A 25263-nucleotide genomic window follows, 5' to 3' on the forward strand; every position below is an offset into this window, starting at 1 on the left:
TTTTAATTGTTTTGGACCGGGGAAGATGCTTAAGACCATTTTGCTAAGCGAAAAGGCAAAGAAGTATGTGTGACAGGAGGTGAAAAATGTTCAAGAGGCTTAAGTGTTTGTGCCTGGCAGAAGGAAAGAGGGAGGGAGGAGGGGCAGGATTGGACGGGCTAGCTGAGGGTGCAGGGGTGTGGGGGGCGAGCCCTGGAGGATGGAGCAGGTTGTGGACACAGGCGAACCCTGTAGGCTATCAGTACCATGGGCTCCGTCTGGCAGGGATGCTTCTTGTACTTTCTGTTTTGGGACCACACCCGGAAGTGCTCAGGTCTCATTCCTGGCGGGGCTCGGGAGACCATGTGGGGGGCCAGGGTTGAATCTGGCCGTGTGCAAGGCAAGCACCCTGGCCGCTGTTGTATCTGGCACCAGCTTTCTGCTTTTTCTTCTTCACTTAGGGAAAAGAACGGTGAGTGCACTGGCAGGCAGGCAGGCAGGCAGGCAGGCAGGCTCTGGAGACGGTCCAGGAGGGCCTGCGGTCTACCTGCGGGCTATGGGCAGTGCTCACCTGCTGCTCTGTGGGGTGTGGGGGGGACCCTGGACTGTTATCAGGAGCTCCTCGGTCCTGCAGTTTCTCTCACGGGCTGTTAGCACTCCTGGGAGGCGGGGGAGGGGGGTGCATGGAGGGGGCCTTGTGCAGTCTGGAGGAAAGAGACCCACGGGGAACGCAACCCACACCCCGGGCCCCTGGCCAGGGTGGGCTCAGCAAACTCTGCCAGGGAAGCTGGCAGAGCTGGCGGATGGGGTTCGGACCCCAGTGCAGGGAAGCTCCTGAGCGCTCAGCAGCAGGCCTGGCCCAGGAGGCAGACCTCGCGGGTCTGAGGGGAGAACAGCCGAAGCTGCGGCGGTCGCCACGGGTGAGTCTTCACTGCATCTCCCAGCAGGAGGGAAATACGCCGGCGGGGTAGGGGGAGGAGACGCAGGGTCACCTAGAGAGGCACGGTCCAGCTGCAGGACGGAGCCTGCGGCCAGATAGAAATCTCCGTGAACAGACAAAACGCTCCCAACTTCAACAGTGTAAAAATGAAAAAAAATTTGTGTATTGCCATGCCCACTGGTCCCAAGTCCACACGCCACCCCTCGGGCTGGCCAGTGAGCCAGTGTCTCCCCGGAGGCGCCTCCCGCCCTGTGCCTGCTCTCGAGTTCCGCCGGACCCGCCCCAGATCTGGCTGGTGTCACTGCTCCAGCTCGCCCTCATTCTGCAGCGTCTTCATGGCCAGCCCCCAGAGGGTCATGCCGGAGAAGAACTGGCCTTCCGAGTTCCGGTAGGCCGTGGCGGCTGTCCGGCTACCCAGGGCGTCGGGCCCCTGGTTGTCCAACGCTGCCAGTGACGAGCGGATCAGCGACATGCCGTCGGCGGGCAGCTCGTCGCCAGCGGCAGCGCTCACGTCTGTGTAGGTGTAGGCCGGCTGCTGTGCGGGCGGCAGGGGTGCCTTGGCCAGCTTCTCGGGGTCCATAGTGAGCTTCTCCTGCTGGCTCCTGGCGGGCGGCTCCAGGGAGCGGAACTTACAGGGGCGGCCACCGATCGCCCCCGCCTCTGGGCCCGGGAGCTTCCCTGCTGCGGGCAGCAGGGACGCGGCCATGTCCTGGGTGAAGGAGTCGGAGCCCTGAGGCTGCTCGAGGTCAGACGCGTCCATGGCCTGGGCCAGCTCCTCCAGCACGTCCGGGGCGGCGGCGCGGCAGTGCATCTTGCGGTGGCGTCGCAGCACGGCCGAGCGCGTGAAGCACTTGTCGCAGATCTCACACGTGTATGGCTTCTCCCCCGTGTGGGTGCGCACGTGCCGCCGCAGGTCACCCGAGCCCCCGAAGCACTTTCCTGGGGAGGCGGACAGTGCGGTCAGGAGAGGCCATGTGGGGGCACACACTCGGGCATGCAACACACTCAGGCTGCACACTCTCTCATGCACACACACACAGACATATGTGTGCACACATGCAGGCACACACAGGCACACACTCAGGCACACGCTCAGGCCTCACAAACACTCATACACATACAGACATACCTGTGTGCACAACATAGGGACACACGAGCTCACACTCAGACATAAGCACACAGGCAGGCACATACATATGTACACACTTAGGCACACACATGTGCACGCCCACACTCAGACACATACAATGTACATGCATACTCACACATGGGCATGCACAGACGCACATGAGACACCCTCCTCAGGTACCATCTAGTGCCCCAAGAACTGTGTCCCCTTCCTCCACTCTGGGCACCACTGTACTAGAGAGGGGTGGCTGTGTCCCTTCCCTTCCAGCCAGGCCAAGTGCTCATGGAAACCCTGAGCCCAAAGTGGCGGGGGCAGGCTGTGGGGCACTGACCGCAGGCGGCGCAGCTGTAGGGCCGCTGGCCTGTGTGGCGGACGCGGTGCTTGACCAGCTTCCTCTGCATGTTGAACGACTTGCCACACTCGTCGCACGTGAAGACCTTGTCGGCTGTGTGCGTCTTCTTGTGCTCCTTCAGGTTACTGAAGTTGCTGAAGCCTGCAGGGAGCCAAGGCAGGGGTGAGGCGCGGTGCAGGGAGGCCTTGGGGAGGGGGAGCCGCCCGCGCAACACGAACCTCGTCCGCAGATGTCACACAGGTGTGGCTTCTCTCCGGAGTGGATGATGATGTGCCGCTGCACGTCCCCCGAGGCTGCAAACCTGCCAGGCCGTGCGCAGACCTGGGTGAGCCACACCCCAGGGGGCGCACAGGGGCTGCTCCCTTGCTCACATCCTCCCTCCTGCCTCCCATGACGCCTGCGCTGGGAGAGTCCTGGGATGCACGAGCCCCCTCCCCTCCCCCACCCCTTAGCTCTCCTGCACAGGCTTGGGGACCTTCTGAGATGGAAGCAGCACAGGGTTGCCTGCCCAGACAGGAGCCGACTGCGATCTGCTCACCACTGTCTGCCAAACCCCTTATCTGAGCCGGGGCCTGGACGGTGTGTCTGGAACTAGCGCCAGGTGTTACTCCAGGACCCAGGGTCCGTGTCACTGGCCATATCCCCACCTTAAAAAATATGTATCAGCACCACTCCCCGCCCCCAACCTACTTTAAGCTAAGCACCCCAACAGAAAGTGTCCCCAGGTGTGCCCCCACCCCCTGGCGCCCAGCACTCACCTCTTGCCACAGATCTCGCAGATGTAGGGCTTCTCGCCCGAGTGTCTGCGCAGGTGTGTCTGCAAGTTCCCCGCCTGCAGAAGAGGGCAAAGACAAAGACGCCAACGATGAGCGGGTGTCTCTGGCTTCTGTCTGGAAATGACATGAGTGCAAAAGGAAGGCGGCTGCACTGGGCCAGGGCCCTATCTGGCTCCCAGTGGAAGGCCGGCCCCGCTCCTGCACACAGGGACGCTGCCCAGTCCTGCCTCCCCACGGGAGCTTTCTGGGCTTACACCATGGGGTGGGCGCTGCGGGGTCCCCCTGTAAAGGTGGAGGCTCATGATGTTATTTCACACATTTCAACTCGGACATCAAAAGCATCACTCGGGAGGCGGAAGGAGACTTGTTACCCGGCTACTTTAGGATGCTGCTCACTGAAAGACAAGCTTCGGGTGGGAAAGGGCCGGGAGGGAGGCCCAGGAGCACCTCCTCGGGCAGTACGGGTGTTCTGCCGCACGGATGGCCATTTCTACCTTTGGGCACACACGCAAATCAGGACACTGACAATATCATTCAGCTGCTGGGCCTTGGCTTTAAATCACTGCTGACAACTCGGCAAGGCTTTGCAAGGAATAACTTATTAAGAGGAAGATCACAAAGTAAGATTCCCATGTCAGGAGCAACAGGAAACTAATAACAAATGGCCTAAAGAATGACGGAAGAAATGAAGCTCACTAATGCCACAGGTGCTCAAATAGCTCCTGGTTCACGGGGCTCAGAGACAAAATGTGACTGCTGCAGTCAAGTCCCTGGTCCCAGTGAGCCTGCCCACCTGCTTAGCTCTTTCATAGTGCTCTGTTCTAAAATCACAAAAATAAACGATTAGGCCCCAGTCAATAGCGCACAGGCACATTCAAAGCGTGGGGCTGTGTGGTCAGATCCAGCTAAGAAACTTGACTGTATAAATCTGCAAGCGGGGCTTCTGAGAGGATTGGAAATGGGCCTGGCCACCTTGAGTGGACTTGCGAGGGGCCGGAGTGTTGCTTGGGGTTTGTAAAGGCTGCCATGTGGCATTCCTCAGGGCTAATGGAGTCGGGAAACTGGCAAGTTAGTCGTGACTTTCCAAAATACAAACAGGGCTTGGGAGAAAACAACTCAGTGCACCTTAGCCTCAGAGCAAGATTCTGGGAAAACATTGAGAGTCTGCTTTGCAGGGAGTGATGAGGAGTGAAAACAGGTCAGTGGATGTTGCCATCAAAAAGAGGCATTTGTCCCCTTCGTCGCTGAGGAGTGTTTTACCTAGACCCCCACCCTAGTGAACAGAATCACCAGCTCCACTTCCTAGATGAAAAACAGATCCAGAGAAGTCAGTTGCTCTGGTTGTGTGATGCTGGTTTACATTTCATCATGCTTGAGAGAGCACCGGGAAGGACTGAGTGTCTGAGAAGAACGAGCTTGTGCTCAGTGCATGCAAGTGCCCCCCTTCACCTGTGCGGGAAACACCCTAAGGACCAGCCCCCACCAGCGGACACCCAGAACTGAACACTGCAGATGCCGTGGACGGTGTTTTTATCCATCCACACGCTTTGAGCCAAATCTGAGGTGTAAATGTCTCGTAGTAACTAATCGTAAGACACTATGCGGTGATGAGAGTCCTGAGTCTGCTCTCCCCAACTCTCTCCAAATGCCTCACTGGACATGAAGTTCTGGGGGCTGCAATCTGGAACAACTAGAATCACAGAAAGCCAACAGCGGATTTGGGGGATGGGGGGTGGGCACAACTGGCTTCCAGATGACACAGCTCACTTACCTGCTCAGCAAGGTGGCCCACCTGTTTTAACCAATCATTTGCAAACCTTAGATGTGCTCTGGACCAGTTAGGCAACGATTTCTCCAGAGGCTATTTATTTTGGTTTGAGGGCCACACTACAGTGCTCAGGGGACTATACATGGCTAGGGTTCCAACCCAGCATGCAAAGCATGTGCTCTAGCCCATGGGACCCCCGAGTTACTCTGTACAGTACAACAGGAGTGAGATATCCCCTCAGTTTGCACCAAAGCTGCATTTCCCTTCCCAATTCTTTGCCCTTCAGGGATGGAACCCAGGGTCTCATGCCCAGCAGTGCTCAGGGACTCTTGCCCGCTCTGGGTTTGGAAATGCTCTCTAGTGGTGCTCAGGTTCCAGTCAGGGTGGCAGCTACCACAGCCAGTGCCTGACCTCCTGAAATCTCTCGACCCCTGTCTTGTCCTTCATAAATAAAGGCGAACAGCTACTGGCTTACAAAGCAAATATAACGGAACAGTCTCATACTCATAATCAACAATGGTAACAGACACTTAGAAATGGTCCCCAGGGCTACAGTGATCCAACAGCGAAGAGGGTGCTCGCCTTGCATGTGGCCAACCCAGGTTTGATCCCTGGCACCCCACATGGTCCCCCAAGTGCTGCCAGAAGTGATCCCTGAGCACAGGCTCAGGAGTAAACCACAAGCACAAACAGGTGCGCCCATCCCCCCAAAGGCCCTCAAACTTAAACGCATTTGGGGGCATACTTAGTACTGGAAATGTATAATCCAAAAAGTATCTTCCCCCTCCCTCCAAAAGAGGGGCACATATTAACCTCATAAACATGACAAGAGATCCAGGTAAGGAAGTTCAACCCAGCAGTTGGGTGATTATTTACTGAACTGCACGGCAAACTGTGTCCCGTTACTTGCCCTTCAGTCAAGTGTCTTTATCTGGGGGACCCACAGGCGGTTCCTGAGACTTGAACCTGGGTAGCTATGCAAGCTGATGCCTAACCAGAGCTCCCTCCGGCCCAGGGGTGGAGAGCTGGTGGGGCTAGCAAGGCGGATGAGCCTTTACGGCTTTCTCCCGGGACTAACCCTGCTAAATACAACACTGAAGAAGCCACAGTCTCTTCTAGCTATTAAATCTCCCAGAAGAAAACCACCTACAAACTCCTTCCAGCAAAGTAAGAGCAGTGACAAGGGAGCATTCACACCCGTGGTGAGGACAAGTGTTCCTTCCACACAGCCAGGCAGGGAGGGCAGGCATGCAAGTAGCCATGACGCCGGCACACACATTCTTCCCGTTCTACACAGCCCAGGACCCGGGCTTACCACATGCCCACTCAAGGGTCCATCCATGGTCCATCCATGTATGCCAAATGCTGCCTTCCTCCATTCCTTCCTTCCTGCCTCCCTCCTGTCCCCTTTCGGTTTCCGCCACTGCACGCATGGGCACTCATCAGACCCTCCCGGCCGGCAGTGCCGGAAGCCTTGTCTCCATGTGCCAGCCTGCTGGGATCCCGGGACACTGAGGCGTGCCATGTACAGGAGGGACGCCCTCCTTTTTGGGGCCACAATCAGCAGTGTTCAAGGGACCGTTTGAGGTGCCGGGGATCTGAATCAGGGTTGTGGGCACCGCAGCCACACACAAGACCAATTGTATTGTCTGTATTGTCTCTGTATTGTCTCCTGGGCCCTGCAGTGCCTGTACGGCCCCGTTAGTGACCACAGACAAAAGCCATGCAGGCATGGTGCAAAGAGGGCTGCTATTGGGCTGCTCAGACAGGATCCCAGGTGGCACCCAAGAGAGGGGCAGGGGTGGGTGACACGGCCAACAGGGCCACATGCGGCACTGCTGCAGGGAAACAGCGTGAGCTCAGCCCCAAGCCAACAGGAGCCACTTGGGGGTCACATCCTGGCATTGATGCCTGGAGCAAGGGCGGAAGCAGAGCAGACGGCCGGAGGTATGAGGGAGGCACTTCCCAGGCCACCCCGTGGGTGCATGAAGGCCTCAGGCCTCCTTTTCCACTTGGTCCTCTCATCCTTGTTGGCAGAGCTACACAAGTCAGGCCCAGGAAAGCTGCTGGCTCACGGCTGTGGGCACGAGTCTCAGCATCCCACCACCTCAAAGCTAGGAGCCCAGTGGGAGTCCGGGGGGCGAGCATGGGAAGGCGGCACTGGGTAAGATGCAGGAGACCGGAGGTGCTCCAACTCACAGACTCCTCACGCTGTCAGCATCACTGCAGCTCCTTGCCCATCTGAGCAGGAAACCCACATGCTGAAGGTGAGCCAGTGCTGGAGGGCCCAGACACGTGAGCCCGGGCGCATTCAGGCGCCGACCACAGCCTCCAATCTGATCTACAAACTCAGGCTGGGTGGTGCGAGACAGGCAAGACCAGCTGGGGGTAACCGCCCTACTCAGAGGGGCAAGCAAGGCTGCAGGGCGAGGTGTGGGAGCCCACCATGTGGGGTAGCTAGCTCCACGGGGGAAGGTCAGAAGTGGGGCTGGCCCTGTGCACAAGGCTTTCCCAAAGCTCAAGCCTGTGTCACTCTAGCTATGGGCCTGATCGTGTGTGGAAGCAGCTTCCGGCTGTCTAGTCCCGGGCGGAGGATGAGCAGCTCACTTCCACGGCAGGGGTGTTTCCCGAAGGGTCTGATGCTTCCCATCATCACCTCCCGCTAGTGTCCGCGGGAGGACCTGCCCGTGGGAGGGCCCTGCAAACACTGGCCAAACGGCCAGCAGAGGCCAGCTGCAGGATGGGAGGAGTCTGCAGGCCACTACCTCGACATGAGTCCAGCGCTCTTCTGCCCACCGCCTTCCCAGGGACATCTCGCACAGAGATGACGACACAGAGCACAGTGGGGCCAGAGAGAGCTCAGCAGGCTGAGCACATTCTTTACGTGCGGGAGGCCCAGGTTTGATCCCCAGCACTACTTGGTCCACTGAGCACTGAGCTGGAAGGAATCTCCGTGAGCACCCCTGCCCCAACAGAGAACAGGGGTGGCAGCCCCCCACGCTGGGGTGGACTAAAACTAGGACCGGGGGGCTGCAGAGATACTCCTAGGGTAGGGCACTTGCTTTGCACGTGGCCCCTGGCATCGCATATGGCCCCCCCGCACCACCAGGAGTAATTTCCGAGTACAGAGAGACATTACCCCTGAGCACTTCGGGGTGAGGCCAGGAGAATAATAAATATTATAAAAAAAAAACCCCAAGCAAACCTCGGGTTGAATTCATCCTTCAGGGGAGAAAGGTGTTGTGAGAATGTACACATATAATCATATATACTTCACCTATTCCTAACACACTTGAATTCTGTTCTGTTGAGACTTTCTGATTTAGTCTTTCAGATTACAGATGTCATCAGAAGCTTTTCTCATAAGGCTCAAAATATGTCTTATCTGTAATAAAAATAAACACCGGGTTTCAGGGGTCCAATTATTAACAGTAAATAAGAGTATTCCCACCTGAGAGAAATGTTTCCCACAAATGTTACATTCAAAAGGTTTCTCACCTAAAAAGAACAAAAAACAAAACAACTTGTAAAATCATTCGCAGGATAAGCACGCTAGTTCATCTCATAAAATCATTCACAGAATCTGCACACTGATTGGCTGCTGAAGCAGCTCAGTGACGTCAGCACTGCAGGATCTCCACATCTCTGAACTCGGCTCCCACCCGGGAGTGTCAGGCAGAGACGGTAGAAGTGAAACCCCGCATCCCCCACTCTGGAGAGACCCCGCCTCCAAACACCCACCGATGCGGAAACGGGCCTCGAGCTAGCCAGCAGGGCCTGGCGGTGGATGGATGCAAACCCAAATGGTGTTTTCCTACGGCACAGCGTGGCCCGTTTTCTGAGCAGAGTTCGCATCACACATCAGGTCACAGGAGAGCCCAGAGGGGGCCTTCCACCAAAGAGGGCCGGGCCAGGCGTGGGGGCAGCTCACGGGCTCCCTGGGTTTCACCCCTGGAGTGCGGGTCCCTCAACACCTCAGGGATGCTCTTCTTCCAGACAGAAAGTGACAGGGAAAAAGTGCCTCCCTGGAGAAGGGCCTAAATGGGGAGGATGCCTCGTGGGAGACCAGCTCCCACCCCTCCCCAGCGGGCTGGGAATGACTCGAACAAGCACAGAACTAGATGGAAAATGCTGCGGGTGCGTATCTGCCCATTAACGGTGGGGACTCTCACATTGCAAAGATCCGCGCCTCCCTCCCCCTCAAAGCACGAGGCATCCCTAAGTCTTCTCCAGACAAGGAGACAGGCTCTTCTCTGAAACTGCAGCGGCATCCTCAAGGATGAGGGGACACTCAGGACCCCGAGGAAGAAGAATCACATTAACTCTGTGTCTGGGGCTACACCGAGAACTCAACTGTGGGGCTCACACAACATTCAGGCCATGTGCCGAGTCGTAAGTCTGGGGAGCAAGGGCCCAGTCAGAAGACGCGGGTCCAAGCCTAACTGCTCTGCTTGCAGGGTCCCCTCCCTTGATTTTCCGGTGGTGCTCTGGGGTGACTCCTGGCTCTACGCTCAGGGGTCACTCCCGGTGAGCCTGAAAGACTGTATGAAATGGGAACCCCACAATGGAGGCTGGGAGAGCTCTCGTTGACTGTGGCTCACGCGGTCAGGATAGTCTGTGTTTGCGAAGGGACAGGGGCACTGGAGGCCCTCAGCCTGCTCCTCTCCCTCCCAGCCCAAACAGCCCTTGGAAAGGGTCCGTCACTCTCAACTCAGCACAGCACTGCCGCTCATCTGAGGGACTAAGCTCCAAGACCCCCAACGTACACTGGAAACCCAAGAAGGCGTCAATTCCTCTGGAGTTGTTTTGTTCTAAACAGACACAGCTCAAGTTCTACATTAGGCAGAGAGAACGACAGCTAGTAACAAAACAGACAATCAAGGACTGGAAGAAAAGTCACGTGAGTGGGGTCTCTCTCAAAAGGTGTCTTACAGATCTTGACTTGAAAGCTGTGGTTGGGGGGATGAGAACCTGAGCAAAGAGGCTCAACTGTCACTAAGCAGGGGCCCAGTAAGCATCTAGCCATAGGGCTGTGTGGAAGCCCAAGATTTCTTGCAGAACACACTCTTCAATTGGTTTGCTAGCAACCAACATTTTTTCAGTAACAAGTCTCAATGATTATTAGGTACTAAGAAATTTAAACAACTAGAATGAGTCAAGTTTTTCCAGGGCAAAGGTAAGTGGGTCATACTTAGTAAAGTATTAAGTATTTTAAATCATTAATAATGATAGTACTTAAAAAATTTTTTTTGGGGGGGCCACAGCCGTCAGTGCTCAGAGACTGTGCCCTGGCTCTGCACTCAGGAATTATTCCTGGGAGACTTGGAGGACTATATGGGATATTGGGGATCAAACCTGGGTCAACCGTGTGCAAGGCAAGTGCCTGATCTGCTGTGCTATATTCAAATACGTTTATAAAGCCCTTTCTCCAGTATCAACTCTCCAAACAATATGGTGAGGTAGTAAACGCCAAGAGAAACTCAAGACTCCAAAGAAATGGCAGAACATCAAGTCAAGGAATGCAACCACGCAAGCATCTTCTCAAAAGCAGCCTTCCTGGAAGGATCCGCGGCATCTCACAGTATGTCCCTGCTGAGGCTTGAGACCAGTGCCATCAATCTGTGACATGCACCAGCGTCATATGCTCCATCACAGGGCAGAAAAGGAGATAATATCATATACATTTCTGTAACACCTTTAAAGAAAGCTTTTAGAGAACATCAGCTTATTAGAAAAAGGAGGTATAAATTAAGATACTAAAATTTTTTAAATTTTCATTTGGAAACACCACAGTATCTAAGCTGATTCAATGATGGCAGCTTATTCAAAAGTTCTCAGGTGGCCGCCCAAGCCACAATTGAAAAAAAATGATATTTACATTACTTCCATGAGAACTTTCAAAATCACTCAAAATAAATGACTGCGGTCTTAATGAACCTGCATTACAGAATAACTGTACTTTTTTTTGAGATGAAAGGTGGACCTGATAAAATCCCTATTAAGAACAAAATTCCAGCTGGTTCTATGAAAGCATGCAGCGCAGCTCCCACTCTGGGGGTGCGGTGGCAATCTGCAACGATGGCATCAAGCAATAGCAAAGCTTCTTACAAACACAGGCGCACGCAGTGGTGTCCGGTCATCTGTGTCCTTCCCTCTCCTGGTGCCTGCGGGACTGAATCAGTGTACCTGTATGAGACCGTCTGTGAAGCTCCAGATTGCTGGGGTGTTTGAACGGTTTCCCGCACAACTCGCACGCGTACTGTCTCTGTGTCTGGAGGGCCGGGGACTGGTCTTCCTGAGGGGCCTGCTCTTCCGGCCGCTCCACCTCATGATCGCAACTGAAGCGCTCAGGGTTCCCAAGTCCTTCCTGCTCCTCCCGCTCAGGGCTTGGGCCATTAATTCTCTCTCTCGGGTTGTCCTGAGCAGGCCCCGTCCCCTGGACTAACCCGCCATCAGTGCTGGGGTGGGCATCTGGCTCTGCAGGTCTCTGGGACTTGAGGAAGTTGAGCTTCTTCAGGTGCACGGCCTTCTTGAGACGCATCTGCTTGGCAGGATGGTGGCAGGGGGGCTCCGGCTCCGGAGCTGCAGCCGCCCCGGGCAGGAGTGGACTCAGGGAGTTGGAGGGTAAATGCTCGGTGGCCTCAAGGACGCACTCTGAATGACTGAGGGCACACGGCTGGTTCTCAACGACAGCGCTGAGGTCGGTGGCACTGCCCACTGCCAAGGGCTGCTCCACTCCCCTCTGGCGGCCGGGACAGGCGGCGTGCTTATAGTACTGCTTACTGTAAAAGTTCCGGAGCTTGGAGTAGTGGTTCGGCTGTTTGAAAGGCTCTGGGCATTCGCCATCGGAGGCAGCAGGGGCTTGTTTGGACGCTTCACTTGGGGAAGGATGAAGAGTCACTGGTGGCGACCCGTGGGAATGTGGGTCGTCCAGCACTTTGCTTGGCTGCCCCTGAGCCGAGCAGGCCGGCAGCAAGGGAGGGTAGTGATCCCTGATGACGCAGTCAGAGTTGGGGGTCAGAGCGCCTGGAGTGGGGAAGGCGCTGCTACATAGCGTGCTGGGGGGCTGCTCCCCAGTGGTGGGTTTCAGGAATGTGTGACACAGACTCAGAACGTTGGGCACTTGCAAGCACTGTGCTATGTCCAGCATGATTTGTACGTTGCCCTGGTTCAAATCTAGATGAGACGTGTACATGAAGTCCAGGATCTGTCCGATGCCACTGACATTTTTAATATCCAAGTGGAAAACGTCATTCTTCTGGCCTGATGAATTCTGAAAGAGACTCCTGGTGAAAGAAAGATCATGTGCAGTGTCAACACCTCAGCAAGCAACTGATCTCTAAAACTGACCCCTGTCCACGCGGGCAGGCAAAACTCCTCTCCACCAGAGGCTGAAATTTAGATTTACACATTGTGTCTTCATTCTTTCAAAACATTTGGCAAGACATCCAACGAAGTAATTCAGACAAAACAGTTTGTTCAATGTACAACTTTTCCAGATAAATCTCAGAGTAAGATTTTGAAATAGACTCACTGCTTTCTCCAGAATGTAACCCTCTAGATGTGTTATGACTTGAATACAGACCGTGAAAACTGAAGGTCAGATATTTTTCAGTATTTCATATAAAATCTAGCAAACAAGCCCTGCTGCCATAAAACACAAAAAATGTTCCTATTTAAGTACCTTAAAATACCCAAAGATAGATAGCTACTAAAAACAGGAACCAGAGAGATAGCATAGCAGGGAAGGCACTTGTCATGCATAAGGCCAACCAAGTCTAATCCCAGCACCACAGAGGGTCCCCAAGTCCCTCCAGGAATGATCCCTGAGCACAGCCTAAGCCTTGAGCACCGCCAGGTGTGGCCCTCAAAACAAAACAACAGAAAGTCCAAAAACAAAAAGTTATAATAAGTTACACTTGAGTCCTTATTTTCTGATTATGACAGAATGATCTATTTATCACTCGAAACATTTGAAGTGGTTAAAATGAAATATGGCAAATCTGATGGCTTTAAAAGAAAATTCCCCATTTTTATCCTGCTCCCCTTTGCTACTGCTCATAGATTGCCTTGGAGTTCATGGCTGTGGTGCTGCTGTCTTGGCTAGGGTGCTCCCATTTCTTTAGCTGCCCACCAACCTTTTGCTGCTTTTTGGGTCACACCTGGAAATGGTCAGGTGTTACTCCTGGCTCTGCACTCAGGAATCACTCCTGGCAGTGCAGTGCATGGGGTACCATATGGGATGCTGGGGATTGAACCCGGGTTGGCTGCATGCAAAGCAAATACCCCCCCCCCCCCCCCACACACACACACACTGTACTATCACTCCGGCATCCATTTCTGTGGCGCTCACACGCACCTGGGAACTGCAGACAGTTGGGGATGCCGGGACCACACTTGGTGTCCAACACCAGGTAGGGTGGAATGCAATGGCCTTAGGTGGGGCTCTGCCTTGCCACCTTGTGGCTTCAGACCTTCACATACTTCCCTGATCAAACTGGCTCATCACTTCAAAAGAAACTCTCTACTATCAAACCAGTGTTTTTCTATTTTTGATTTTTGGGCCACAGCAAGTGCTCAGGTCACTGCTGGCTCTGTACCCAGGGATCACTTCTGGTGGGGCTTAGGGAACCACATGGGGTGCTAGAGATCAAACCCAGGCTGGCCATGTCAAGGCAAGTGCCCTGCCCACTGTACTATCTCTTCCAGTGCCCCAAAGAGAAAACCAAAAGGAGCCCAAATATTTTCACACCAGAAAAGCTATTTCAATAAGAAGGAAATCTAAAATCCATACCTAAAGTACTGGCTGAAGGCAGCGAGGACGTTCTTGTGTGCTTTGAAGCAGACACCTTTTACCACGAGCGTGCAGTCACACAGCAGGCCCTGGATCCGCTGCTCGTGCAGCTGCTGAAGCAGGTGGCAGCTATGCGCGGCTGCGGGGTCCATGCTCAGCCATGCACAAGACCTGTAGCGGAGAACACGTGAGCCTCAGTGCCGAAGAGATGGGGCGGAAACGCCACCCACATCCTCTCTGCCAAGACTGTCTGGGAACAGCAAGGACTTGACCATGCTGCTCAATACAAGTGTGTGCAGAGGATGGCAATGCTCTACTGGTGCCGCATGGCTGTGTCATCAAACCTCCTGTTCATACTGAAAGCGCCACTTAGTCAAGAATCTACACTGGGAACATGACAGATGACACCACGGGCACCTCTGGCTCCTATTTAGGATGGTCAGTGAATAGAAGGATTCACAGAAATGCTGAGAAGGTTGGAAGAGCTGGTGGGTTGGGGAATGGCTCAGAGCTGGTGTGGAGATTTTGACAGCAGTGGCCCAGGGCTTGGTTCCCAGCACAACTTACTGCACAGCTTGTGGGAAGTTACTCCTTGAGCAGGGCCAAAGGAAGTGGGAATGAGTTGGGCAGATACTGGCAGGCACGGGTGTCTCCCAAGGCAGGAGCTGGCTGAGCTCCTGAGTGTGGTGACGACGAGGGAGTGGTGGAGAGAGACCCAGCCCTCTTTTCTGATTGGCAGTCTGGCTGCTTTATTCACTAACTCCAAGCTGAGGCAGTCCAGATAAACAACCAGTGCTCCGGCAACCAGCCAGCTGTGGCCCTGGAGCACGACCCACGAGCTCTGTGACTCTCGCTGGTAGTGGATGAGTATCACAATAGGCAAAATATGGAAACAACCCACAGACAAATACAGAGAGCTGGATAAAGAAACTATGAATATATATACACAATAGAATGATATGCAGCATTAGCAAAGATAAAGTCCTGCAATTTGCTGCCCTGTGGATGGATCTGGAGATTTACGAAAATAGATTTCATATTTAGTGAAATCAGCCAGAGGGAGAGGTACAGACTCAGACGATCTATCATAAGTGGGATATAAAAGAAATATCGTAGGGGAGTATTAAGTTCTCTGTGGCAATAGAAATGAAGAGCAGAACTGGTCTTCAGTATGAAGACTGGCACGGGGGCAGGGGTGAGGAGAGTAAGTTAAGGGAACACTAGGACAACAGGGGTGGGAGAAAACACCACAAAGGCAGGCTGAGGGTGGGAGGAAACTGGGGACACTGGTGGAAGGTAGTGGGCAATGGATAAAGGGTTGGTGTTGATGGTAAAAGGTAAAAAAAAGGTAAAGGCCCTCCCGTTGATCGTCGATTTGCTTGAGCGGGCCCAGTAACGCCTCCATTGGAGACTTTGTTGTTACTGTGTTTGGCATATCGAATACTTCACGGGGAGCTTGCCAGGCTCTGCCGTGCGGGCGAGATACTCTCGGTAGCTTGCTGGGCTCTCCGAGAGGGGCGGAGGAATCGAACTCGGGTCGGCCATGTTGGCTGCGTGCAAGGCAAACGCCCTACCGGTGGTGATGGTGTTGAACAATATATTCCTGAAACTCAATTCAAAATATCTTTGTAACTCACTATGATTCAATTTTTAAAAAAAAAAGCTAAAAAAAAGAAAAAAATCCAAATGGCCAAGGGGCACATGAAGAAATGCTCCAAATCACTAATTATTAGGGAAATGCAAATCCAAACAATGAAATACCACCTCACATCAGAGACTAGCACTTACCACCAATAACAACCAGTGTTGGCAAGGATGTGGGGGAAAAGGGACCCTTATTTATTGCTGATGGGAATGTCAACTGGTCTAGCCCTTATGGAAAACAATAAGGACATTCCTCAGAAAACTAGGAATTGAGTTTCCATACAACCCAGCAATTCTGCTGAGAACGTACACTAAGGACCCAGAAACACAACGTAGAAAAGGTATGTACTCTTATGTTCATTGAAGCACTGCTCACAACAGCCAGAATCTGGAAACAATCCAAGTGCCCAGAACAGATAACTAGATTTAAAAAAGCTATGGTGGGGGTATGGTGCTGCCAGCAGGTCAATCTGTATCTGTGAGGCGAGTGCACCAGCAGCCTGATGGCACTTTCAGACTTCCAGATACCCCAAAATTGCTGCTGTGCCTTTGGCCAGACCCCAAAAACTTGGGGCAAAGTTTACCAAGAAAGTAAACGGCCAAAAATTAGGTATGTGGGAGACATACCCACAAACCACCTTTATAATAGGTGGTTATAAAGCTATATAATTGGAGGCATGGCCTCTCTGGCTCCTGATCAAGCTGCTTAATGGCCATGATCCCAGAGACTCAGAAACAAATCTTGAAACCCAGCGGCTTTTGGCAGAAATGTGTCCAGACCCACCAGTAGGTTACTGTCGCTGGGCTACCCCAGGTGGGAATAGGTTTCGTGCCTTGGCCCGTTCCCCCTGGTGGCCCAGTGGCCGCCATCCTTCAGAGGCCACTGGACAGTCAGGTTTGGGCCCACAGTGACGAGACACGTGGGGCCTCACGGGATGGGGTGGAGCTGGCCCTTTCTCCCCATTCCAATAAGACCCCGAGTCGCCACCCACGAATGGCCTCTCTGGCTCCTGATCAAGCTGCTTAATAGCCATGATCCCAGAGACTCAGAAACAAATCTCGAAACCCAGCGGCTTTTGGCAGAAATGCGTCCGGACCCCTCAGTAGGTTACTGTCGCCAGGCCACCCCAGGGGGGAAAGGGTGCTGTCCCTCCGCCTGCTCCCCCTTAGCGGCTCGGTGGCCGCCATCAGCCAGAGGCCATTGGACAGTCAAGTTGGGCCCGCAGTGACGAGACACATGGGGCCTTACGGGATGGGTGTCGAGCCGGCCCTTTCCTCCCTGTCCCAACGAGACTCTGAGTCGCCACCCACAAACGACCTCTCTGGCTCCTGATCAAGCTGTTTAATGGCCATGATCCCAGAGACTCAGAAACAAATCTTGAAACCCAGCAGGTTTTGGCAGAAATGCGTCCAGTCACTGCAGTAGGTTACTGGCTCTGGACCACCCCAGGTGGGAATAGGTTTAGTGCCTTGGCCTGTTCCCTCTGGAGTCCTGGTGGCTGCCATCCTCCAGAGGCACTGGACAGTTAGGTTTGGGCCTGCAGTGATAAGACACACGGGGCCTCACGAGATGGGGGTGGAGCCAGCCCTTTCCTCCCTGTCTCAACAAGAGCCTGAGTCCCACAAACGGCCTCTCTGGCTCCTGATCAAGCTGCTTAGTGGCCATGATCCCAGAGACTCAGAAACAAATCTTGAAACCCAGCGGCTTTTGGCAGAAATGTGTCCAGACCCAGCAGTAGGTTATTGTCGCTGGGCCACCCCAGGGGGGGAAGGGTCTGTCCCTCCACCCGCTCCCCTTTGGTGGCTCGGTGGCTGCCAACTGCCAGAGGCCATTGGACAGTCAGGTTTGGGCCCACAGTGATGAGACACACAGGGCCTCACGGGATGGAGGTGGTGCCAGCCCTTCACTCCCCATCCCAAAGTGACACCGAGTCACCACCAAAAAAGGCCTTTCTGGCTCCTGATCAAGCTGCTTAATGGCCATGACCAAAGAGACTCAAAAACAAATCTTGGAACCCACCAGATAGTAAGTAGAAAGTAATGTGGAAATCATCTGCCCTACAGGTAGGGGAGGGTGTGGGATGGGGTATATTGGAGATTTTGGGGGTGGAGAATGGGCACTGGTGAAGGGATGGGTGTTTCATTGTATGACCGAGACTTAAACCCAAAAGTTTTGTAACTGCTCTCACGGTGATTCAATAACTTACAAAAAAATGAAAAATAAATAAATAAATTAAAAAGCTATGGTACATCCATACAATGAAATACTATGCAGTCATCAGAAAAGGAAAAAAAAAGAACTCCCGAAATTTGCTGATATATGGATGGACATGGAGAGTATCATGCTGAGTGAGATGAGTCAGAGGGAGAAAGATAAAGAATGATCACATTCATTTTCGGGATATAAAAATCACTGTCACTGTCCTCCTGTTGTTCATTGATTTGCTTTAGCAGGCCCAGTAACGTCTCTATTTTGAGACTTGTTAGTGAGTTTGGCATATTGAATATGTCACGGGTAGCTTGCCAGGCTTTGCCGTGCGGGCGAGATACTCTTGGTAGCTTGCCAGGCTCTCCGAAAGGGGTGGAGGAATCGAACCAGGCTCGGCCGGATGGCTTGTGCAAGGCAAACGTCCTACCGCTGTGCTATCGCTCCAGCCCGATTACTATCAACTGCATTTTTTTCATATGCTTTTTGGCTCAATTTCTTCTGTGAGGAAGTTTCTACTCATCTCTTCTCCCCATTTTTAATAGGGTTGGTTGGATGCTTTTTTTGTCAAGTTCTATCAATGCTTTTGGGATGTGTGGTGGGCAAATACTTTCTTCCAGTCAGTGGGCTGATTTTGTATTCTCTCTTTATTTCCTTTGAGGTGCATAACCTTTCGAGTGTCCTATTTGTTTATGTTTGCTTCCACTTGCTTGGTCAGTGGCAATTTCATCTTCTAAGATGCCTCTAATTTCAATGTCACAGAGAGATCTGTTTTTCCGCTATGTGCCATATGAAATCAGGTCTGATATCAAGGTCTTTAATCCATTTTGATTTGAATTTTATGTATGGCATCAGGAAGAGGTCCAAGTTCATTTTTTTGCATATGGCCAGCCACTGTTCCCAGCACCACTGTTGAAGAGACTTTCCCTGCCCCACTTCATATTTTTTGCTCCTTTATCACAAATTAACTGATCATATACTTGAGGGTCTCTGTCTTTGGATTTCTTTAGTTTTTCAATTCTTTTCCACTGATGAAAACATCTTTCTTTCAGTACTATGCCGTTTTAACTACTACTGCTTGAAGCTGGGAAGTGATGCCACTCAGCTTCTTTTCCCTAAGAACTGCTGGGCTATTCAGAGGGCTTTATTGTTATGGAACAATGAATTTCAGAAGTGCTTAATCTACTTTTTTGAAAAATGTCATGGGTATACTTAAAGGCAGTGCACTGAATCTATATAATGCGTTGGGGAGTACTGCCATTTTAATGACGTAAATCCTCCCAATCCATGGGCAGGGGTATTTCCATTTCTTTGTGTCTTTTAAAATTTCTTTACTATTTTCTAGTTTTCTTCGTATAAGTTTTTCAACTCTTTAGTTAAGCTGGTTCCGAGGTACTAGATTTTCTGAGGCACAACTGTGAATAGGATTGATTTTTAACTTCCCTGTCTTCTATTTTGTTTATTTCCATATAGAAAGTCATGGACTTTTACATGTTATTTTGTAGCCTGCCATTCTGCTACACAAATCTATTGTCTCTAGGATCTTTTTGTAGTCGGCAGTGTTTTCTAAATCTAGCTTCATGTCATCCACAAACAGTGAGAACGTGACTTCTTCTTTTCCTATGCCTTTACCGTGTATTTACTAAGGGCAGTGGCATTCTATTTCTCCTGCTGCTTGCATTAGATGGTCTCGGGCTGCTTCCCCTACCCCAGGGAGGCTGATGGAAATGGGCAGGCAAAGGAAGGAAAAAGGGCCAGGCTGGTCAGTATCGACTGAAGTTTATTCCAATCTCCTCTCCATTCTCCTCTGATCCCCTTTTTGCTTCTCTTTCTGGATTCCCCTCCGATCTTACAGTCTTAGTTTATCTAGCATTCAGGTAGGGTGGTAATACAAAGGTGAGCTGAACATTAAGAAATCAACAAAGAGAGGTAAGACCACTCCTACAGGAGATTAACTCAAGGACAAAATCTTATCTATAGAGATTACTCCAGATTATTAAGAGATCTGCTCAATGGTGGGATCCCATCTAGGGTGTGTCGGTTTCTTCTTTCCTCAGCTAGTAATCCAATCCGCTTAAACAGTTGTAGTAAATCTACCTCTGATATTTCTAGCAATGTCATTCTGTATGGAGAGTGGTCTCAGCATGGTTGTGGCTGGTTCTGGAGGTTTTCGGCTCCTGGGGCTCTGCTCGGAATGGGGAGGGAAACTCAACCCGCCCCCCTCCAAGGGGCCCTGGCGAGGACAGCCAGGCGCGGGGGCAGGAGACTCTGCCTGCTTGGATTGGGCTAAGCATCTTCCATCCAGATCCTCCATCTTCCAGTAGGCAGGGGTCACATCCACCAACTGTTCCCCCCCCCCCCCCCCCCCCCCAGTGATCCCATCAACGGCCAAGACCCAGAGACTATAAAACCCAGCTCCTGGAAGAGAACAGCTTAGTCTCCTGCCCTCGCACCTGGCTGTCCTTGCCGGGGCCCCTTGGAGGGGGGCGGGTTCAATTTCCCTCTCCGCCCCAAGCAGAGCTCCGGCAGCCGAAGACCTCCAGAACCAGCCACAACCATGCTGAGACCACTCTCCAAACGCATGAAGGTACCGGCAGAGAAACAAAAGCATGTGGGACCCGGGGCTGAGATCTCCAAGCCTGCTCAGATTGGGGCTGAGCATCCCCCACCCAGATCCTCCATCTCCCAGTAGGCAGGGGTCACACCCACCAACTGCCCCAGCGCCAGGTAATCCCATCAATGACCAAGACCCAGAGACTATAAAAACCCTGCTCCCGGAAGCAATCCCATCAACGGCCAAGACCCAGAGACTATAAAACCCTGCTCCCGGAAGCGCGCAGCCGCGTGACATCTTATTATCTCATTCTTGCTTTGGACAACCTGGCAGGCTACCGAATGTAACCTGCCCACACGGCAGAGTCTGGCAAACTCCCCGTGGCATACCCAATATGCCAAATACCAGTAACAATGATGGGTCTCATTCTCCTAACCCTGAAAGAGCCTTGAATATGGCACTTTTTAAAATCTCAGGGTAGGACGAAGGAGATGTTACTGGTGCCTGCCTGCTCGAGGCAATTGACGAACAACAGGATGATCATGATCGTCATTCTGTATAAGCACAGTAAGAGATATATCAAACTTAAAGTTTGGTTCTTTCTGAGGACATCTCACTATATATTCCAGACCGCAGTCCTCAGGCCAGGTTAGTCTTCCTAACCCCAGCAGGGTCCTTATCCAGTTACTTCTTTTGGGTCATGACAGAGTTTGTCCATGACTGTGCTCTGAACTTATAGTTAAAAGTATTATGGCAGTTGGCCTGGCCCATTTTGATGCCAGGGAAGCTCACAGCTTGCTCTGGGTCCATTCAGTCCCTCTTCGGGACCCTGCTTTTGGGGTGCTAGGAACTAAGGGCAACTGAGTCTAGTAGGCAGATGCCCAGGAGTAAATATTATTCAGAGTCAATTAACTCCCAAGTTACAAAAGCATAATATTAACTGTCTTGCTGTGTCCATACAAAAAGGACATTGCTTTAAAGTAAACTATGCGAAAGATAGAGAGAAGCAGTATTTAATTCACAATACAAGTTCAGTGCTCTAGAAGGATCTGATCTTACAAATTAACAGAATCTGATTAGGGAAAAAGGTGACTAACTGATTGGGGAGGAGAGCACAGAGAAAAGTCGACAGATAAACACAGAGGAATGGGAGAGTCTTCAGAGCACTTACACCTGTGGCAAGGGAGAAAGGACATACCAATGTTATCCTAAAATGTTTAGAACTACACTCCAACACCTTTACTATCTTTTTCTTGTCCAACTTCTATAGTAATTACTTCTGTAATTATACTGAATAAAAGTGGTGATAGTGGCAACCTTGTCTTGGGCCTGATCTTAGGGAGATGGCTTTAGCTTTTCCCCATTGACTAATAAGTTTTCTGACTAAAGCTCTGAGTACGTCGGGAAGTCTCTTCAAACCCCATTCCACTGAAAGTTCTTATCATGAACGGGTGCTGCATCTTGTCAAATGCTTTCTCTGCATCTTTTAATATGGCCATATGAGTTTTTTTTCTCATATTGATATGGTCTATCATGCTGACTGACTTACAATTGTTAAATTATCCTTGCACCCCCAGGAAGAATCCCACTTGGTCATGGTATATGATCTTTTGGATAATGTGTTGTTTACGATGTGTTGGATACAATTTACAATTTTGTTAAGGATCTCTGCATCTATCTCAAGTCTTTTCAAGGTCACCTACAGGCTCACTTGAGTGTACTCTGCCACCTGCTGCCATCCTGAGGCAGACCAACCCAAGCACCTGTCCTTAGGCCTACCACAAAAAGCAGTCTGGCAGCCTCCATCCAATTCTTCCTTCCCTGTAGTCTCTGCTTCTTTTCTTTCCTCAACCCTGGTTTGTCTGCTCCATGGCTAAGCAGTTTCTTCCCTCTCCTGCAGCCCCCAAATGTCTGACTTCCTTTGGATTCAGCATTTGGGCCCTCTTCCTCTCCCTTGACAATTACAACTCCTCAGTCTTCACCTAGTAAAGGCCCTCCCGTTGATCATCAATTTGCTTGAGCAGGCCCAGTAACGTCTCCATTGGAGACTAATGGAGACTTTGTTGTTACTGTGTTTGGCATTTCGAATACGCCACGGGGAGCTTGCCAGGCTCTGCCGTGCAGGCGAGATACTCCCGGTAGCTTGCCGGGCTCTCTGAGAGGGGCAGAGGAATCGAACTCAGGCAGGCCATGCTGGCTGCGCGCAAGGCAAATGCCCTACCGCTGGGCTGGAGCGATAGCACAGCGGTAGGGCGTTTGCCTTGCACGCAGCCAACATGGCCAACCCGAGTTCGATTCCTCCGCCCCTCTCGGAGAGCCCGGCAAGCTGCCGGGAGTATCTCGCCCGCAAGGCAGAGCCTGGCAAGCTCCCCGTGGCGTATTCGAAATGCCAAACACAGTAACAACAAAGTCTCCAATGGAGATGTTACTGGGCCCGCTCGAGCAAATCAATGATCAATGGGAGGGCCTTTACTTTACTTACTTTACTCAGTCTTCACCTATGGTAAGCAGACCACATCTACATCTGAAACTATAGCTTGGAATTCCACTTTGAACTCTCCATTTCTCTGCAACCATCAACTAAGAGTTTCCAAACTCATTCCCAATCAGCTTGGCCTTAGCTCTACATCCTACACCGATCCCCCATCTACGAAAAGTGAAAAGGTTCACCTGGGGTCCTGGCATCATCTTTGGGGGAAGGGGAAAAAAGGGTCTTCCAGGGAAACAGGACCACAGAGGTCCTGGGCTAAGAGAGCTGAAGAGGTGGGAGTACCATGTCGCAAAAAAAGCGGAGAGGGGGAAGCATGGGTAGGCAGTGGGACCCTCTGAACTTGATTCCTCACTCAATAGCCAAATGACAGAGTCAACCCCTTCCTTGCCCTAGATGCTGGCTGCTGGAGTTTATCTGTATCTGCAAGCATTTACTGACCACGACCCCAGGCAGAGCACTGTACTAAGCACAATGTAATATATTGTAGCACTGTAGCACTGTCCTTCCATTGGTCATCAATTTGCTTGAGCAGGCACCAGTAAGATCGCCATTGTGAGACTTGTTGTTACTGTTTTTGGCATATCAAATACGTCACAGTAGCTTGCCAGGCTCTGCCATGCAGGCGGATACTCTCGGTGGCTTGCCGGGCTCTCCGAGGGATGGAGGAATCGAACCCGGGTTGGCCGCATGCAAGGCAAACGCCCTACCCGCTGTGCTATCGCTCCAGTCCCCAAATTATTTCTACATGAACCTATCACCACCATTTTACAAGGAAGGAAATTAAGAAAGTTTCAACGACTTACCTGAAGTTTCAAAGTCAGGATTTAAATCCTAGTTCCTAAATCCTAAGGCATACTCTAATGTCGGTTATCCACCACGAGTAAAACAGGCATCAAACACAGAATTTTCCTCCAGAGACTCAAATGTCAAAATGCAGCAAAAACTCTGAAGCTACATCAAACATTTTTGACCCCTACAGAAGTGATATGGAGAGTTATGAACTGCTCTGCAGTTTATCATGAGTGCTTGTCTGTATTAATAAGGATCTCCAACTGCTTCACAATGTTAACCTCGTACGTCACCCCTAGGTATCGTGAGAACTTCAGCAACAGAGACCGCATCTTATTATTTCTTACGTCTGCTAGGAATAACCACCAGAAGTAACAGGTACCATAGCTAGGAATGGCAATAAAGGTAAAGTAAAGGTAAAGGCCCTCCCGTTGATCATCGATTTGCTCGAGCGGGCCCAGTAACGTCTCCATTGGAGACTTTGTTGTTACTGTGTCTGGCATATCGAATACTCTCGGTAGCTTGCCGGGCTCTCCGAGAGGGGCGGAGGAATCGAACTCGGGTCGGCCATGTTGGCCGCTTGTAAGGCGAACGCCCTACCTCTGTGCTATCGCTCCAGCCCATTGGAATGGCAATAGACAAGAAATATTTATCAAGAGCTTCCTATGTCCCAGGCAATGCTTCTAAACCCTTGACCCACTCCTTTAGTTTCCCAGACCACCGCAGGTGGACACAACACAGATGGTCCTGAGGGGTGAGCTAGACCTTCTCCCAGCAACGTGCGCAGACTGGGGAGTGGGGTGGGCAACACGGGGTGAAGCTGAGCTTCGCTCAGGCCGGGCTCTAGAGGGCTCTGAGGGCCCTGCATGCAGGCCCCACTGAGGAACGGGGAGAGACGCTTTCTGTGCACTGCCCCCTGCCCCTCGCTTCCTGAGACTGGCGTGACTGCTCTGATCCCCACCCGCAGGGGAAGCCCTCACTGGAAAGCAGCCAGCGAGGCTGGGAGTCTGTAAGTCACAGCTCCAGGCTGTCCGGTGCAAGGCACGGAGAACCTGACCCGGCACCTCTGGGAGGGTTCCGGGCTCGGGCGATCCGGGAAGCACGGGGATCCAGACCGCCGGTCAACCCAGGGAGGCGGCTCCAGAGCCCACGTCCGCGCCCCCTTCAGCAGCTGTGACCTGCCTTCCACACCTCGCGTGGCTCCGGGCAGGGTGGCCGCTCTGCGTGCCGGGCACCGTGGGCATGAGGCGACCCGCTCGGACCCAGTCCCCGCACCTCACGGCCCGTGCCCGCGACGGCTCAGACCCGGTCCCGGTGCCTCAGGCACAGCGCCGCGCTCAGGACCCACGTCAGGCGGCGCGGGGACCGCCCCGGGGAGAGACGAGACCCGCTTCTGCGGAGGAGAGCCGATCGGGGGGCCCCCGCGACCCTTCGGCCGGGGCCCGGGAGCCCTGGCTGCCCCTCGCGGCCGCGAGGACGAGGCCGGCTCCCACCCGGGGCCCCCTCGGGGAGGGCCCGGGGGCAGTCGGGGGCCGCGCGCGCGGGGCGGGAGCCGCGTTGGGCGGCCCGAAGCCCCGCCCCGCCCGGGCCTTCCCGTGCGGCTCCGGGAGGGCGCGAGGGGGCGCGGCTGCCGGCGGGCCCCGGCCCCCGCCCGCCGCCGCCGCAGCCTTACCTCGGGAGGCCGCGCCCGCCGCCGCTCGCTGCCCTGGGCGCAGCCCGCCGGGCCGCCCAACCGTCCGACGACGCCCCCTCGGCGGCCGGGCCCGCCCCCGGCTTCCGGTGCGTCACTTCCGCCGGCGCTGCGCAGGCGCGCGGGGCGGTCCTGGGACGCGGGTGCGGCG

At 52.9% G+C, this 25263-nt stretch overlaps 1 protein-coding gene across 2 annotated transcripts; it reads right to left on the reverse strand.

Moving 5' to 3' along the window:
• Positions 1–1089: 1089 nt before the first annotated feature.
• Positions 1090–25123, reverse strand: ZBTB49 (zinc finger and BTB domain containing 49). 2 transcript variants are annotated; one of them, XM_056132835.1, is made up of 8 exons: positions 25095–25123; positions 13739–13909; positions 11131–12230; positions 8396–8442; positions 3159–3232; positions 2619–2701; positions 2380–2541; positions 1090–1858 (listed from the first exon to the last, which is right to left on the reverse strand). In XM_056132835.1, exons 2-8 carry the CDS (start codon positions 13888–13890, stop codon positions 1218–1220), a joined length of 2259 nt encoding a protein of 752 aa, XP_055988810.1. In that variant the 5' UTR covers positions 13891–13909; positions 25095–25123; the 3' UTR covers positions 1090–1217. The 2 variants fall into 2 exon arrangements, with proteins under 2 accessions (XP_055988810.1, XP_055988811.1); XM_056132836.1 differs by lacking the exon at positions 25095–25123 and having other exon boundaries at positions 11131–12217; positions 13739–13843.
• Positions 25124–25263: the final 140 nt, after the last annotated feature.

The sequence above is a fragment of the Sorex fumeus genome, unplaced genomic scaffold (genome assembly GCF_029834395.1).
Source record: "Sorex fumeus unplaced genomic scaffold, SorFum_2.1 ptg000095l, whole genome shotgun sequence".
Taxonomy (NCBI): Eukaryota; Metazoa; Chordata; class Mammalia; order Eulipotyphla; family Soricidae; genus Sorex; species Sorex fumeus.